At 33.0% G+C, this 17,958-nt stretch overlaps 2 protein-coding genes across 3 annotated transcripts; one reads left to right on the forward strand and one right to left on the reverse strand.

Annotated features, from left to right (window-relative positions):
• Window positions 1-2,616: 2,616 nt before the first annotated feature.
• On the forward strand, window positions 2,617-4,273 carry LOC108993789 (transcription initiation factor TFIID subunit 11-like). Of its 2 annotated transcripts, XM_018968846.2 has the most exons (3): window positions 2,617-2,996; window positions 3,124-3,185; window positions 3,367-4,273. In XM_018968846.2, exon 3 carries the CDS (start codon window positions 3,377-3,379, stop codon window positions 3,956-3,958), a length of 582 nt encoding a protein of 193 aa, XP_018824391.1. In that variant the 5' UTR covers window positions 2,617-2,996; window positions 3,124-3,185; window positions 3,367-3,376; the 3' UTR covers window positions 3,959-4,273. The 2 variants fall into 2 exon arrangements, with proteins under 2 accessions (XP_018824391.1, XP_018824375.1); XM_018968830.2 differs by lacking the exon at window positions 2,617-2,996 and having other exon boundaries at window positions 3,003-3,185.
• Window positions 4,274-7,341: 3,068 nt separating this feature from the next.
• Window positions 7,342-9,559, reverse strand: LOC108993817 (3-ketoacyl-CoA synthase 2-like). The gene is made up of 2 exons (XM_018968853.2): window positions 8,764-9,559; window positions 7,342-8,250 (listed from the first exon to the last, which is right to left on the reverse strand). The coding sequence occupies exons 1-2, from the start codon at window positions 9,490-9,492 to the stop codon at window positions 7,456-7,458; spliced, it is 1,524 nt and encodes a 507-aa protein (XP_018824398.1). The 5' UTR covers window positions 9,493-9,559; the 3' UTR covers window positions 7,342-7,455.
• Between the last annotated feature and the right edge of the window lie 8,399 nt (window positions 9,560-17,958).

A 17,958-nucleotide genomic window follows, 5' to 3' on the forward strand; every position in this document is an offset into this window, starting at 1 on the left:
CTCACGTTATTTGTGATGCTAATAAAGAAGCACGCAAACATATCAATATATACTTGACATGAATTTGAGGTGCATGGGCTTATTTTCAATGATTTATTTTTACTGTATTTATATCTTATTGAAAAATATGGGATCGTGCTACACCCAATTCTCTCGTGAAGGATATTTGGCCCTTTTTTTATTTTTTTATATCTTTAAATATTTTAAAAAAATAATTACAATATCTTAAAAAAATAATTTCTAATCGTTAAATAAAAAAAAAAAATTCTAAAAATATGAGCAGCATTGTGCATGCTTCTTTCGCTTTGCGAGTATCTTTGGTTCTGTTTTTCTTTGCGAGTATAAAAGATTACAACAGTAATCCTGAGTTCAGACCTCACAGCTAGCGAATGGAAGTGAGGCCCAGCCTGTGTTTTGCGGAAGCATACGCGTGCAGGAGTGTCGGTCAAACAGTACGTGCGTAGGCCAATCCCCTGAGACCCCACTTCATGCTTTTACAGCTGCCTCTCTAATCAAAGTGCTGCGTATTTCAAGGATTCTATTTCAGCTTCAGTAGAATTGAATCTTCGAATTATTCTAATATATTGATTAAGAACGTAATGCTTATTTTGTTCTGTTTTTCTTTTTCAAGTAGAGTAAATCCAAGCAAGCTGAATTGGCGAAAGATTGGAATTTGGTTTGTTTTTGTTAGGGCGTGCCAGTGTTAATTTCTTTGTTTTTTTTATCTTAGAATTTGATAACTTTAATGTCCCAATACGATGAATGACGGCTTCTAATTAATTACTGCACGTGCGTCACATTGATGGACTTGCACTTGCTGGACTACGACAACTTCCAACAACTCCAATTCCCTTTCAATCAGTAACTTTGTCTTAAACCCAATCATTTAGCAACTCAACAAGGCAATTTTGTCGTTGCCAGAGCAAAGCGTACCTAGAGCCCACAAAACTTTGTCCACCCATGTTCAAGAGTTTCAAAGATTCTTTCTTGGATCTTTTCTCTGTTATGTTTTTATTTTATTTTATTTTATTGAATGCTTTGCTTTGCTTTGCATGCAAATCTGCAAGAAGTATCCTTTTCAGGATAAACTGGGTGCACTGCATTCTTCCTTTCTTTTTCATTTTTTATTATTATCCTCTTCTTCCAGGTTTTGCCGCTTTTATAATGTCCTTTCCTGGTAGTAACTTATAATCTATGTGCTGTGAATACTAGGAGGGTGGGCGTGGCATCAATTCGTTAAATAATCATATCTTAATGAATCAATTTCGTTCGGATTCAAATTCGTTATGATTAAATTTAAATTCATCTTTAACAAATTCGTTTAAGTCTAAAATATCGTGTTGCTGTTAGATTAACAAATGATATATATATTGCCATGACATGAAAGAAAATCATGATTAGAGTAACTCGTACCAAGTAATTTGAATGATGCCATGCCCATTATTAATTTGTTTTGATTCGTTAAAAAGGTTAAAATTAAAATTATATCTTTATATTTAAAAATAAAATTATTAAAATCTTAATTTTGATATTTTTATTATTTAAATTATAATTTTAGACTTATAGTTAGTTTTATATTTTTTTTTATAGATATTATGATTTTAACATTTATATAAAATTATGATAAACTTAATCAGGTCAAACAAGTTAATTTTAGATTTATTCAACTCATTTACATAAACGAGTTGAAACAGAATGAGCTGAGTCTGATCGTGTTAATCTATTTCGTAATACTCACTAATGGATCGTGTTAGGGTTTGAAATTTAGACGCGATAGGCTTAACGAGTTGTATTCAAGTTGATCTATGTAGTATAATATACATGTCTTAACATGACATAAATACGACCGTTAACACGATTTGACATCCCTACCTAGAGTGTCACATTGAGATTGTCTTATAGATTACACGTTTTACAACAAAAACTCGAGCAAAATGTTGATTGTATTTCCTAAAATTGCAGATTGGGATTAGGTGAAAAATGACGTTAAATCTAAGAAGCAAGATTGTCACCCCTATCGTTAACATGATTTGACACCCCTACCTAAATTGTCATATTGAGATTTTCTTATAGATTACACATTTTACAATGAAAACTCGATCAAAATGCTGATTGTATTTCCTAAAGAGCGGCACTAGAGCCATCGCTCCCAGCTACCGCTGGGAGCCACCGTTAATGGTTTTGTGATTTTTATTTTTTTTGTATTTTCTTTTATGTATTTTTTTAATACATTTAAATACTTTTAAAAAAATAAAAAAAATTCATAATATTATTAAAAAATATTTACTTAATCATTCAATAAAAAAAAATAATAATAAAAAAATAAAGCGGTAAAAACTATTGGTAAAACTCATTGGTAAGAGTAGTATTATTCATTTCCTAAAATTGTAGATGGGGATTAGGTGAAAAGAGACGTTAAATCTAAGAAGCAAGTGCCAAGCGATCAAAACGTGTTAATATAACTCGAGGTTTTTGAATATATTATTTTACCAAAAGAACCACGTTTGCATGATTATAAAATGGTATACGGCTGATCAAAACTCCCATATATTTCCATTCTCAAATTTACAAAAGCATCCTCTACTTTAAAGTCACCCCAGCTTTTCATGTTACCTCTCTCCCCTTTTTTCTAGGAATTGTTTGTTTGCTTTTTTTCCTTCTCTTTTGGTTTCTTCTGATTTGATGAGAAAGATAAAGGTCTCATTTCTGCATCATCCCGGGATGGGAGGATCCCTATAGATCTCCCTAATCAGATTTATAAGGAAAGCCAGTTCAACTGGATCTTTGTTAAGTTATTACTGCCCTTTCAACATTTTCAAAAGTTAGGCTTATACAAGGGAACCAAAAGAAATACATGAAGACCCATCACAATATTGTAGATATCTACGTACAAAAAGTGAGTTATTTGTTTTATTACCCCCGCACGCCACCAAGCCCTGACTCGTTTGGCTCTCCATAAAACCCACCATTATTAAGGCCACCTCAAACATTTCGAGGTAAGAATCTCCATGGAAGGAACGTCTCAGAAAAAAGAGGAGATAGAATATAGAAGAAACTGAGAAAGAAGAAAACAGAACAACTAAACTTTCTTCCTTGAGCTAACTTTTCTTACACATGTTGCAGATATCCCTTCAGATCAATCTGGGCAAAAGTTGCGACTTCGAAAGGTCTCAATCAAGGGCAAGGTCGATTCTTGTTTTCCTCCACTACCTTCTCCCGTACATGAATTGGCTTACATTAGAGCAATCTTTGAATATCTGTCTCTTTCAATTTGTAGTTCTTCTTAGTGGAAATGGAGGAGACCCATATGTAAAATGAAGCAACTAAGAGAAGATGTTATTTTGTTTTCATTTTTGGTTTTTGTAGGCAATCATCAATGGAGAACAGACATGGATTATTCAGGCAGACCAGTGGCTACTGGAGGTCCTTGAGAGACGGAGACTTTGAGGAAGGAGATGTCTGGGCTATTCTCAGAGATACAACAGATTCTACATCCATGGTTGACAAATCAAATGAAACTTCTGTTTCAATACATAGACCAGTTCCATCTGCTGCAAGAATGATACCAAGAGCTACAGGCAGCAGCAGCAGTAGCAATAATTCCTCTCATGAAGCCAAACTTGTTCAGCAATCAGCACCAGTTAACGTTCCCGACTGGTCACAGATTTCAAGGAGAAAGTCAAAGAAGGCCGCCAAGAATGATTCATGGCATGATGATGAAGATGATGATGATAATGATATCAATGAAGCTTCGAAAGACGCCCAGGACAGCGATGAAGATGATAACGATAGTGAGGACATTTGCAAGTTACCTCCACATGAATTAATAGCTAGGAGGCTCGCAAGAAGTCATATTTCCTCTTTCTCTGTTTTTGAAGGTGTTGGGAGAACCCTAAAAGGGAGGGATCTCAGCAAAGTGAGGAACGCTGTGTTAACAAAAACCGGTTTCCTCGAATGATTGCGAAGAGGGTGGTTTCCATGATCTCGATTCCTTGTTCTATATACTATTATCAACAGTTTGTGATTTAGGTACACTCTTGGACTTGTAATTGTTGCTTACTCTGTAGAGTGTAGAGATTCATGTCTTCATGGGTCTTGCTTAGGGTACGAGAAATTTAGTTCCATGTAAAAAAAACAATTGATTGATCCCCATCCCATCTTGCTTTAGCTTTGATATATAAGCTTGTTTGTATTATAATGATTATTGAGAGACCTGGAAATGTACAAAGAAAAACAGGTGCAAAACTAAGCCAATAAGTTCCAATCATGGAAGTTAGCTTTCAAATTTCAAAGAGAAACTGCTTTCAGGTATGTGTTATTACTTCCATAACTTGATTGTCGCTTCAACGTCCCCCACCGGAATGACAAGTACTGATCAAAGAGGACCAAACTGCATTGATTATAGCAGGTTTCTTGATAATATCTCGTTCTATTTCTGTACATTCATTTTTTTTTCTTGTTTGTTTGCTTGTGAGATTGAAATTGGTTGAAGGTGGCGAAGAGACAGGTTATTAGGACAAAAGTAATCAAGTGTTGACTAATTAGTGTAAGTTCTCGAAAGATTACATTCAGTGCCAAAAATCTTTCACTCACCTTTGAGTTTGGATATAGAATGATCGAATACCAAGTTTGTCATGACTCATGTCAGGGTCAAATGTCATTTCCTGTCCCATATGTTGTTCTATAATTTCTCTCCTCAATCAACATGACGACCTCTAAAACATTAAATCAAAGAAGATGATTGATCCAACCAGCCTTTATAAATCAGTAATAAAATTAACATTTTTTCAAAAGAAATATCTTTAATTTAAAATATTATAAAAAGAGTTGTATCAGATATTTTATTAATATAATTTTATTATTCATTATTTTCACGTAGATTACACATTATATTTTATTTTTATTTTTTTAAATTATTAAATTGATCTTCTACTTATCATTCATATATTACATATTTAATAAAAAAAAATATGATGTAAAATGATGAATATAATTTTTCCTCTTAATAAAATTAGAAATTGCCTCAACTTTTCTCACAACTTGTACTAGCCCATTTCCTTTTATTCCCAAACCCATGCAACCACGGGCGGAATTGTGTCATAGCAAAAATTTTAAAAATTAATCTTATATATTCTATAATTACAATTTTAAATCTAAATATTCTTAAAATATTTAAAATTATCCTCTCAATACTCAGACACGTATCACTCAAATATTCTTAAATCAATTAACATAATAACCTTGAGATGACATACTAAAAATTCTAACTCACACATGACATGATGTACTTTCAGCTTTAACCATTTGAGCATGAGAGGGTAGCACTGACATAGCCAAACAACTTTGAGAGTAGCACTCACATAACCTGAGAAACTAGCATTGACACGACATACTAAAAAGCCTAGCTACTTGACTACCTCTATGCCATGTACCCAGCCAAATGCCATTTCTTTTATGAGACCGAACGGATTCGAGAGAGAGCATAAACAATTATTTTTTCATAATTGAGATTGAGAGGAAATAAAGCAAGAAAAAAATCCACAGAATTCGAAAGCAGTAGTCTACCCCAACACCATAGACACAGAAACCATAAACGGTATAATATTTTATCTCTCTCTTTTTATTTGCTTTTGGTATGCACTATGCCATTTATTTAATTTCATATCAATGATATTATATAAATTTTCTTATCTTTTTGAGCTTACATAGTTATATAATTTTTTTTTTTCTCATCTGGGTCATTCTAAGATGACATTTCAATTTCTTTGAAAGAAAAATCTCAAGATGACATTTTAGTTTCTTTTCTATTTGTAAAGTTTTTTAGCGAACTAAGGAAATCTTGACGAAAATTATCTTATAAGATAATTTATAAACATATATTTTTTATATACAATTTTGTGACGTATGATTTTTTTTTTAATAATCACGTGCAAAAAATACATATTACTTATGCTAGTACATACCACACACTTTATCAATTGCCCCACTAGACACCAAATCCTCCTACATGCAACAGTCCTTCTATCGTTCCCACATATCTCTATTCCCTCCTCACCCTTCCTAATATCTTCCCACGCGCATTGGCAACCCACCTCTTTTCTTCTTGCACAATGCACGAGTTTTCAATCCATCCAATTTTATATAATAAATAATGTTATATATCATACTCTCATTTCGTTTTTATTTTATTATATAAGATGTGATACATTTAACATATTTATTATTTAATAATAATAAATATGTCACATCTTACATTATTAAATAATAATAGTATATAAAATTTTACTTATATAATTTCTCCCTATCCGCCTTGCCAGCCCCTCGATCATCACTTGCAAAATTACAAGGTTCGAATTGCCCTTTTAACCGGCCTGTCTGACTCTTATGGCCTGGGCCTATCCTTTAGAGGAAGTGCTTGCGAATAAACCAAGGTGTACGAGTATTTTGTATACATGCGGTGAAGAATTTGACGCACCACTTGAGAGTCAGATAGGTCGGCTATAGAAGGACAAATGCTAGCTCGATCGTGTTAATGTAGTTGTAGATGTCTGTTTTAATTATAAACCACGTGTATATATCATACCATGATCAGTAATTAATTAAGCACATTATTCACGCAAACCTCTTTTATGTATTCTTTCGATAATCATGGCAGCTCTCAGCTTTGGGAGGGGAAAAAAACACCCTTAATTGGTTGGACATTTAGATATTCTCAACTATTTTCAAAATTTTTCATAATTTCATTTTGAAATATCACTTAAATATAAAACACTTTTCAGTTTTAAATCTTCAACTTTTTTATCTAATTATTATCTAATCATTATCCAAACACAAAACACAAAAAACATATTGCAATTTTTACAAATTTCAAAATAAAAATAAAATCTTATATTCAAATAATTTTTTAACTTTATAATATTTTTATTCAATTTTTTTTCTCTCATTTCTCAAAACCCAGTAAAACATTTTAACTCATACCATTTTATTACTATTTATAGACGGACATATTCTCTGTATCCAAACTTACCCTCGGAAGGCCAACAAAAATTGAAGGGGAACTCGTGGTTTTATTTACTTATTATTATTATTTCTAAGTAGCATAAATAAGCAGAAGTAGTAGACCATGGTTGGGCTGTGCATGCATGGAAGTCAGCCGCATCCCTCAATACACCGTTTGAAAAGCAAGCTTTGGGCTTTCGGGTAGTTGTAAGATTAGTGGCCTTTACTCTTTATAATATACAGAGAATTTAGGTGAGTCCTTAAGACTGAACATTTATTTGGGAAGTTTTAGGCATTGTGCCGTGACTTTATAAATATTACTTAATATATATAACATCGTATGCATGATAACATAGAAATTAAGATGATATTTTTCATCTCGGTTTCATCGATAAGAGAGAAGAAGCACACATTTTTTATTTTTTTTGAATGTGATGAAAGGTAAAGATTTAAGTACTAACTTATATAGGTGCAATGTACGTCTTCAGGCACATGAACAGGGAACTCATCAATCTCATCCATCCAAGGGTTGTTGATCTTCTCCTTTGTGGGATCAATAGTTCGCAATGCACACCACACAGCGCTGTTGCACTTAAATCCTGATCCAAATGCAATCTGCCATGCTCGATCGCCTTTCTTGATCCTCCCCTTGGCCTCACAATAAGCAAGTTCGTACCACAAAGAACTACTAGAAGTGTTCCCAAATCTATACAGAGTCATCCTCGAGGGCTCCATATTCCATTGACTGAGCTTCAGGCTCCTCTCTAGCTCATCGAGCACAGCTTTCCCTCCTGCATGTATGCAAAAGTGCTCAAAAGCCAACTTGAAATCTGGAACATATCGTTTTATCTTCGCCTTAAAAATATTTCTTCCAACTACATTTGCCAAAAACCGGAGTTTTTCCGACAATGGAAGGACCAAGTGCCCCAAATCTGTAATGTTGGCTTTAAGGGCATCACCGGCGACAGACACTAGGTCTTTGGAGAGGACAATGCCAACTGTTTTGGTGTCGTCTTCTGTTTGGAAAATACAGTTGTAAGAATTATGGTTGGAACCCTTGTGTGTACGCAAAGTGTGAAGGAGTTGGTACTTTGAGCGGCAACGATCGGATGAGCGACTTGATAAGAGGATAGCAGCAGCACCCATGCGGAAGAGACAGTTTGTGATGAGCATTGAGCGGTTATTGCCACCATACCAATTCAGGGTCATGCTTTCCATGCTCACCACAAGCGCATACGACTCGTGCCGCACCTGCGCATGTTACATGATACGTACAGAGAAAATCTATTTATAAACCTTATATTACATACATTATTATATGTAGCCATTTAAGGGGTTAAAAACATCTAATTAATTGAATTTTATCAACAAATTAAGCCTATTTCCATGAACTTTCAATCAATGGAATAACCAAATAATTAAATTAGATTTCCACAAAATGACATGGACTATTTCGTATATCTTGTGAAAAGTGTGCATATATAATACAAATAATTTAATTTAACTTATCTCTTTAAACTACTTTTAGGATGAGTAGTGATTTTACCACATGGGTATCTTATTTCATAACAATAATTAACAATTAAGCATGAGAAAAAACAGAGATTTTGACAAAATTATTAAGAACCCTTTTACAAATGAGCTTAATTTTCATCATTTTTCAAGAAATCATGTCATGATCAATGAAATTTTTACGAATATCACTTGATCAGGGTTTTGGCATCATGGATATATATATATATATATATAATTTTTTTTACAAACCTGTAACAAGCGTTTGGCAAGATCCACAGAAACTAGTCCAGCACTGCAACCCATCCCACCAAGATTATAACTCGAAATGCTCCCTCGAAGCTTGTACCGATTAATAACCATGGCTGCCAATGACGGAGTTGGATTGAAGACGCTGCAATTCACTACAAGAATCCCTATATCCTTACAATTCACCCCAGTTTTCACCAACAACTCGTCGATCGCTCCAAACATCACCATCTCTGCCTCATTTCTTGCCGCCTCCACATTCTTGTTCATTGGCACCTCCAACAGTGATTTCGATGCATATGTCTTCTTCCCATACCCTGACCTCTCCAGAATCTTCTTTTGAAATGCCAAACTTTCTTCCGAGAAACTCCCAGTAAGCTCAGAACTTTTCATAAAAGTTTCATTACTGCACATCAGTGTTGGCTCGGGCTTGTAACAAGCAAAATCGAACAAGTAAACTTGTGTTGGACGCCTCATCAAGTAAATGGTTGCAAGGATACCTGTAATTAGGATGGTGCATGGAACTACTAACACCAAATTGAGCTCAAGGTTGTTGACGAAATGGACGTAATATCGGACAGGAAGATGAGTCAAAGCTATGGTGAGAGGCACAAGGATGAGATATACAGCGACGTTAGAGATCAAATAGTGACAACCAAGCTTCAAGTACCTATGTTCTATTGAATTTGATTCGTTTTCTAGTAGGTCTTGCAGCTTCCTCGGGTACGCCATTTTTGAACGAGAACTCAAAACTTTTTGAACTTCTGTAGACAAAGATGAAGAAGGGACGCTACTGCACTGGGGGAGGAATCGACGTTCCTTGTATTAAATATTAGTAAAGCAGCTTTTTGAATTCTTACCTTCCCCGATTACACGGAAATGTGAAATCATCCGTTTTTTCAAAAGTTTAAATTAATGGAAAGACGTAAATTAATTAATTATATTATATTTTATGTGCGAGCTAAATTTTTTATAATAATTAATTTAATATATAAAATAATTAATTAAATAAAATAGAGTATAAAGTCGAAATTCAGACTTAAAATCTATACTTTGATATCACGTAAAATCGCCATTTGTTTCAAAAATTTAAACGAATGGAAATATATAGATTTAATTATTTGTATTATATTTTTAAACATTTATACCACATATATGCATTTACATGACATAATTTGATTTAAAAGATAAATTTTAAAATTTGAATATTATAAATCAAATTATGTCATATAAATAATATATAATGTAGAGACCTTAGAAATAGTAATACTCATGTTCTAACTATTCTTCTTCTTTGTTTATTACTATTATTATTTTACCAAAAATTAGTGGAGTTTTAGTGATTTAGATTATTCTCGGAGTATGTCAAAAGGCCGAAAGTTTGCCTTAAAAATTAAGATGAAGATTCAAATGGGTTTTGCTATGTATAAGTTATTATATTCATCTCATATTTTATGTTGGATAATTTTTTATTATAAAGTATAAGATATGAAATAGTTAATAGTGATTGATTAGAATAATATTATTCGGTCCCAAATAAGAAGACTTAAGACTTGCTAACACTCAGGAAGCCCAATAAGAGCATTAGTTATGGCCTCAACAAACTTTAGCTAAAATTTGATTAAGAAATTCATTTTTATAAATTTAGCTAGCCACTTTTCATCATCATCAAATAACAGGCTCAACAAATCTTTCACTATTCTAATAAAATATTGATTTTGAACTTTTCATTTATTTTAGTTATAATTGTAATTTAAATATTTATTCATTATTAAAAAACTACCTATTAATTTTTTAACGTTCATATTATTCCAATGGCTACATTTCTTCAACGGATATATTTTTTTAACTTATATTTCTCCAACAGCTATATTTCTTCAACGGCTATATTATTTCACTATAAAACATAATATTTCCTCAATAATTTTATTCACTTCAACTCAAGTGAATATTTTAGTCTAAAAGAATTATTTGGCTAGTTCCTTTGGGTCAACAAATTTGACTAATGATTTAACTTGAAGTTAAAATCACTATTGATTTGTTGAGCCAATTGTAACATATTATCTTACACTTTAACTATTCTTCGGCTATAATTTAACTTTGTTGAGCCCATAACTGGTGCTCTAAAGTCCTACAATCCATGATGGTACCCACGAGGCAAACACATCCCAATACTCGTACAATAATTTTATAATATTTTAAATCTTTTTTATAATTTGAAGAGAAACTTGTACTCCATTATATTGAGGAAAGAAAAACGTCTACCCTTTTAGTTAAAATAATTTCTGCAGAGCTGTATTTTATTTTCACCCATTCCTTGTCAACATAGATATATATAGTTCCTATTTAACATAAAAAAATTATTTAGGAGTCGGTGGAGAAAATAATAATGAAATAAGTTGTAAATAATAATAAAAATATTTAAGGATGTCTTATGAGATTTTGGAAAAGGAGAGAGAAATATTTGAATAAAAATATTATAAAGTTAAAATATTATTAGAATATATATTTTTAATATATTTTTTGTTTTGATATTTAAAAAAATTAAAATATTTTTTATATTTTATTCAGAAATTTAGAAAAATTGTAATTATTAAATGAAAAAGTTTAACATTTAAAAATATTTGTATTTAAATTATATTTGAAAAGAGAATAAAATAAGATGAGATAAAATCACATCGTCCAAACAAGTCCTAAGTCTTGACATGTTAATAAAATGAAAAGTTCTACTTATCATCACTTGTAGCGTACACTAATATGTGATTTATTATTTTTATCTTTTTATTTAAATACATACAATTGATATATAAGTATGGGCATTTAAATAAAATGACAAATCACATGTTAATTAATATATGGTATGAGATGATAAAATAAGGTCCTATTTAAATATAAAAAGTGTTTCATTTCATAATAATTTTTTAAAATTTTTATAAAAAATATAGTAACTAATTTAATTTTTTCAAATTTAAAAATAATAATAAAAATTTATTTAACCCAACTCTCGTCTCATTGAAATTTACTGTACAAACGGCACTTAAAAATGTGATTTAAGAACTCATTCAACGCCTACTAGCTAGCTCCTCCTGCATATCATCAATTTCACCATCTCCTACATACAGAGTATCTATTTACTCTGTCCCTGAACTGCCAGCCAAACCATGTGATGAATCCAGACAACTTTCACATCTCCAACACCTTTTGATGAATGCAGACATGCAACTTTATCTTCCACACCTTTTGATGAATGCAGACATGCAACTTTCACATCTCCCTAACAACTTTAAAGACACTTTCATACAAGTTCCACCCAAACGGACTCCATTTTTTTTACTCAATTTAATTTAAAAAATATTATTCTTACCGTTGATTTCTATAGTTCTATTCTATTGTTGTGATTTTTTTATTTTTTTATTTAATAATTAAGAAGTATTTTTTAATAATATTATGATTTTTTAAAAAATATTAAAAAATACATGTAAAAAAAGTAAAAAATAAAATAAAAATTTACCTAATAACTCGCGGTGGACGTAGCACGTCCCATTTAATTTACTTCCTCACGTACTCAGATGAACTAGCATTGAATTGCAAGGAGACGTGAGGGAAATTTCATGCAGCAAAACCAATGTTGCCCAGAATGCAGTCGGCATGCGTAGCATTTCCGGGCACAAAAATAAATGCATGCAGATCGAGAACCATAAAGTATTTCTGAACTAAAATACCGTCACTACAATCGGTAACTATTAGTTCTAGCTATCTCATGATCTGTCGATCGTAATCGTCCATTACTGATTACCCATTAAGTAGTCCTTTTGAAGATGGCAATACGTTTGCAGTACTCGTTCTGAGTTCTTATCTGAGATCTCTGTCGATTGCCATAAATCCCCTTCTTTGAAAATGGCAATACGTTGCACTCCTTCCGAAATTGTTCGTTGTATGCAGTAATATTATTAAAGCCACAGCCAGTATTGGCTCAGATGGTGTTGTTGAGAACTACTAAATGCAGCAGGTACGTTCGTTCGGTTTATAAATGTGAGTTCCAGAATACCTAGGTGTCATCGTACGTTTGGTTTATATATGAAAAAAAAAAAGCTGCTGCACCAACCAATTTTTACCGTTTTATTTGACTGTTTTATTTAATGATTAAAAAAATATATATATTTTTCTTTTTTCGCAAGTTATTAGGGATATATTAGAGTAAAAGATAGTTCAGTGCATCATAATTGCAGAGGTTTAATATTAACCATTACAAAGGTGGATCTTTGTCATTATGAAAAAGTAATAAAGATGTTGAAATTTTGATTAGAGAGATATTTTCAAAAGCCTGTATTTTTGCTGTCTAGTGCGTTAGGTTGTATGCACATCGATTTTTAAATCGATAAATTTTTTTTAGTCCATTCTTTAAATAAATTAAGATAATGTCTGATGTCATTTATGATAGGACTCAAAATCTATTCTTGGACATGAGAGGTGTTTGATATTGCTTGAATTGTTACAGAAGAATCTCTTTCCACCACAATTTTTTCCAACTTTAGTCGTTCAGCTTCTTTGATGGCCATGAAAGCTTGCTTTGCCTAGGTTTGAGTTAACCTTACTAATCAGATCTGTTTTGGCAAAAAGTACTTCAACATTGTCTTTCCAACAAATGGATGCTATTATGGAGCCTTCATTTCCATTAGCAACATCAAAAGCAATAAGATGACTACTAGGGTGTCTTACCTCATTTACTCCCATATGAAAATTTTTTGCTACCGAATCTTTGGAATGCTGATTGTATGTTTTGGAAACTGATTTCACATAACTCTGGATAGATGGTTCAGCTTGCTTGTGGTTCACCTTGTTTCTATGGAACTAAAGATTATCCAGGGCTATGAAAGCAAAATTTTGGAAATCTTGGAGTTCTTCTGGAATGTTGAGGTCTTGTGCAAGATTTAAAATAATATTAATCCAAACATCCATTGGCTAGGTAGCAAAGGAGGAGATATCTATAGGCCATCTTGATTGTCTACATGCTACTCTAGAAAAGATGCAGTTAAAGAATAAATGATGGAGATTTTCTGGCTTGGTGTTGCATATGAGACATTTGGTAAGGTCTACTTCCAGATGGAGAACAAAATTGATGAGACCTTTTGTTGGGAGAAGGTTGTGGCTAATCTTCCAAAGGAGCAATTTAAGTCTGTCTTGTACTTTTAGTTTCCACAACTTTTTCCAGTTAATGGCTTGAGTTATGGGAACAGATTGGTCATTTTCATTGACAAGGACTGCATATGCCTAGTTAACAGAGAAAACTCCAGAAGAATGGTGGATCCATTTAATTATGTCAGGAATGAAATGGAAGTTGTGATTTTCCAGGGGAATTTTTTAGATTTTCCTTGAGGTATTTTCAGAAAAGAGAGTATTTAGAAGTAGGATATTCCAACGTCTTGGCACTTCAAGGATCAGTTCTGAAACAAACATGGTATGATCAATATCTGATAGATTTGGATTTGGGGTGGGGATATGTGTTGGTAGGGTTGGAATCCAAGGATCGATCCAAACTCTTGTGAAAACCCCATTGTTGATATGGTAACATATACTTTGCCTAATGAAATCTCTTTGATTTAAGAGATTTTTCCAGAAAAAAAGAATCAATTGGCTTTGGTTGAACATCAAGGTAACTGTTATTGTTAAGGTACTTCTTTGAGATGGCTTCTTTCCATAGGCTAATGGGACCATTGAGAAAAGACTAGGCAAGTTTGGAAACAAGTGCAGTATTAAAGAGATAAGATTGTTTGAGACCAAGGCCTCCCATGGATTTTGGAAGACATATAGATTGCCATGATTTAGGAGTGAATTTTTTCTTTTGAAGGTCCTCATATCCCCACCAAAATCGTCTAAAAAGGCTATCAATCTTCTTTGCCATGAATTTTGGAAGCATCATTGATGACATTACATAGGATGGAATTGAGCTAGCTACAGCTCTAATCAAGACAGTTTTAGAAGCTTGAGATAGAATTTTGGTTTTCCATTCTTGTAGTTTTGATTGAATTCTCACAATAAGGTCCGCGAAAAAAAATTTCCTCTCTATTCCACTCAAAGGAAGACCCAAATACTTGGAGTTTGGAGGAGAAACTCTAAAATCAGTAAGGAAATAATTTAAATATATTGATATATTTTTTATTTTTTAAAAATATTAAAAAAATATAAATTATAAAAAAAATTATAAAAGCACCGCTATATATATGTTCGGGTGGTTGTACGTACGTGTTGAGTAATATCAACCAAGCCGGTACATACTAATTACTTTAGGTTGTGTTTGGATGTTGAATTGAGTTGAGTATTTTTATGAATAGTAGTGAGTTGAGATTGTTGAATAAGTTTGGTAGGATCTACTTAAGATAAGTTTAAAATGTATTTAGATATTAAGATGAGTTTAGATATATTTATGAAAAATTGTAAAAAAGTTATAAAAAAAATAATCCCACCATTATTTTATACTGTTCACCTGACAACAAAAACAGAAATTGTCTAAACAGCACTGCAGCCATTTGCGCCAACGAAAGCAACAGTCAAAATGTAAAGAAAGTTAAAAGCAGCCATCGGTGTTTTTTTTGCATTTTCATAATATGCACTATTCACAATTCCATTTCCTTTCATATCGTTTTCATATTACTATTTCCCTATTTTCATCACTTTTCATTATTTCTTATTTATGATTTGAGTTAAATAAGTAATACCAAGTACCATTATATATCTTCCGTAAAATTTTTATTTGATTATATAAAATATGATTGATTTTTTTATTTTAAATTTTTTAAAAATAAAAAAATTAATAAATAATATCACTTTATTATTTAAATGAGTCAATGCATGTAAAAACCAAATTTCCCCTACATTTTGTATGTAAATTTTACGTTGAAATTTTTTAGAGAAAATTATTCAATTATTGGGAAAAAGTACTACCAGGAGCTAGCATGACCACATTTTATTCAATAATTTATTTACATATTAAACATTGATATATGTAAATAAAATGTCTCCAATATACAATCTATTGTTTCATACTGACGTAACCAAAAAGATTGCAACACCATGCTAGCAATTAGGTGTTTCCTTGTTGACCATAGGTATGCTCCCACATAGGTAATGCAATAGCATCTCTAGTTGCATCCATCGCCTGGGCCGATGCAGTTGACATGAGATTGTTCACTGGTGGTCTGATCCGCATTCATTCCTTGATAATCATCGAGATTGCTATATAATAGAAAATTCCGATCATTAGGTGTAACCGTGCAGATGAAGTTATGGATCGAACAACATGTAATAATAAGATATCATTGCCGAGTTGGAAGGTATGGATGCATTAAATTTAAAATTCGAAAACGCTTCTTCAACACACCGAAAGTTCGTTCAATGACATTCCAAAGGGATGAATGCCGATAATTAAATAGATCTTTATATCATTGGAAGGTACGATTGCCATGACGTTCAGATCTGTTGTACCTTACCCTCGGATACGGTGGCATAAATCCTTCGATACAGAAAAATGCCGAATCTACTAGATAATAATAACCTGAAAATTTAGAATACAACATTAACCATTTATAATGTTTGAAGAATCCAAATTATCGCAAACTTTCAAGGTACAAATTAAATAATGTGTAAAAATTACCATATTCAGACCATGGAAAATGGTTCCCCGGACGGTTTAACGCATCAATTAAAACACGAGTATCATGGGTTGTACCCTCCCACCCGGCGTATACGAATGTGAATTTCATATCGAAATCACAGACACACAAGACATTCTGGGTAACCCGGTGATACCGATTTATATACGCCTTTGCTACGGAAGCCGGCACAGCTGCGTCGATCATGATCCCATCCATTGCACCATGACATTTCTGCAGATTTCGTTTTAAATTCTCATAAATTCCAAAATCTCGTATTGCAAACATGATGACATTTATAGAGTAAATTTAAGCTAAGCAAGTAGATTATGTAAGAAAAATTTACCTCGAACCATGGATAATGTCTGAGATTTCCTTCAATATAAGGCATCACCCCCGTCGTCTGACTTGGTTTAATCACATGGCACAATAGGTGACATAATGCATGCATTATGTTGAACACATGTCGATTTATAGTTTCAACCGAATGTTGAAACACATTAGCTGCATTTCATTGAACGACACCATGTCCAACAGTGTAGCAAAACATTCCTAAGGCTTCATCAACCGTGACCTCTCGTGACGAATCACGCAAGCTAACAACTCTACGTAAACGATCGCATAAGGCCCGAAATGCATATACCTCCATTCGGAACATCTCGTAACAAGTGTCAGGATGTCCATTTAAGACTGTGATGATGTACTAATAACCACGCAAGCCAATGTTATGTTGTGGCCTGGGCATACAACGTTGGGCATGGGATTGCTGCTCCTCCATCAACATGCTCAAAAGAAGAACCGCTTCTTTCGTACCATCGTTACGGCTTCTCCATGCATCCCATTCTGCCCATCTATCAAAATCAAATGTACTTGACGCGTTACTACTAGAGCCCTCCTCCCTCGACTCGTTCTTTGCGATGTTTACCTCATCATTCCAGCCATCGCTATCATTGTCCATGCTTTCCTTTGAAAAAATGATGTTCACACAAGCATTAAACATTACACATTGCATATGATTTTGTCATCCAAAGAATAAAAGGAATTCATATAGAGCAGGAACTTAGCAATGCAAAATTATTTAAAACCAAATTTATGTTTGAACTTAAATTAGCCCACATGAAATAAGATTATTAGAAATCATTCACCATCTATTAAAGTTATACATAAAATAAAGTCTCAATTTATTTTAGAAAAACATAGCAAGGCCGATAGATGTGGTCAGCCTAGTGGCCAGACCCATTTTATTCTCATCTCTAGGGTCATGTTCTTTAAGACAGTTAGGACATTAGGATCCATAAACGCTTTTATTGCACGAAGATGAACGTCCATAGGTAGGGGAGGGGTGGTTTCCTGCAAAAACTTCATACATTGTGCAACACTGCTATAGTCTGCATCTTGCCCACTATTCAAACCCTCGCCTCTACTGCGCTTGGAGTTGCATAGTTTAAACATCTTTGCATCCAAATCTGCCCGTTGTTTAAAAGTGGCGGCAAGTGTTTGTATGGCTGCACTAAGCTTTGGTGAGTATGATGGTCCAGCTGTGTCCCTA

This window comes from Juglans regia, chromosome 9 (genome assembly GCF_001411555.2).
Source record: "Juglans regia cultivar Chandler chromosome 9, Walnut 2.0, whole genome shotgun sequence".
NCBI lineage: Eukaryota > Viridiplantae > Streptophyta > Magnoliopsida > Fagales > Juglandaceae > Juglans > Juglans regia.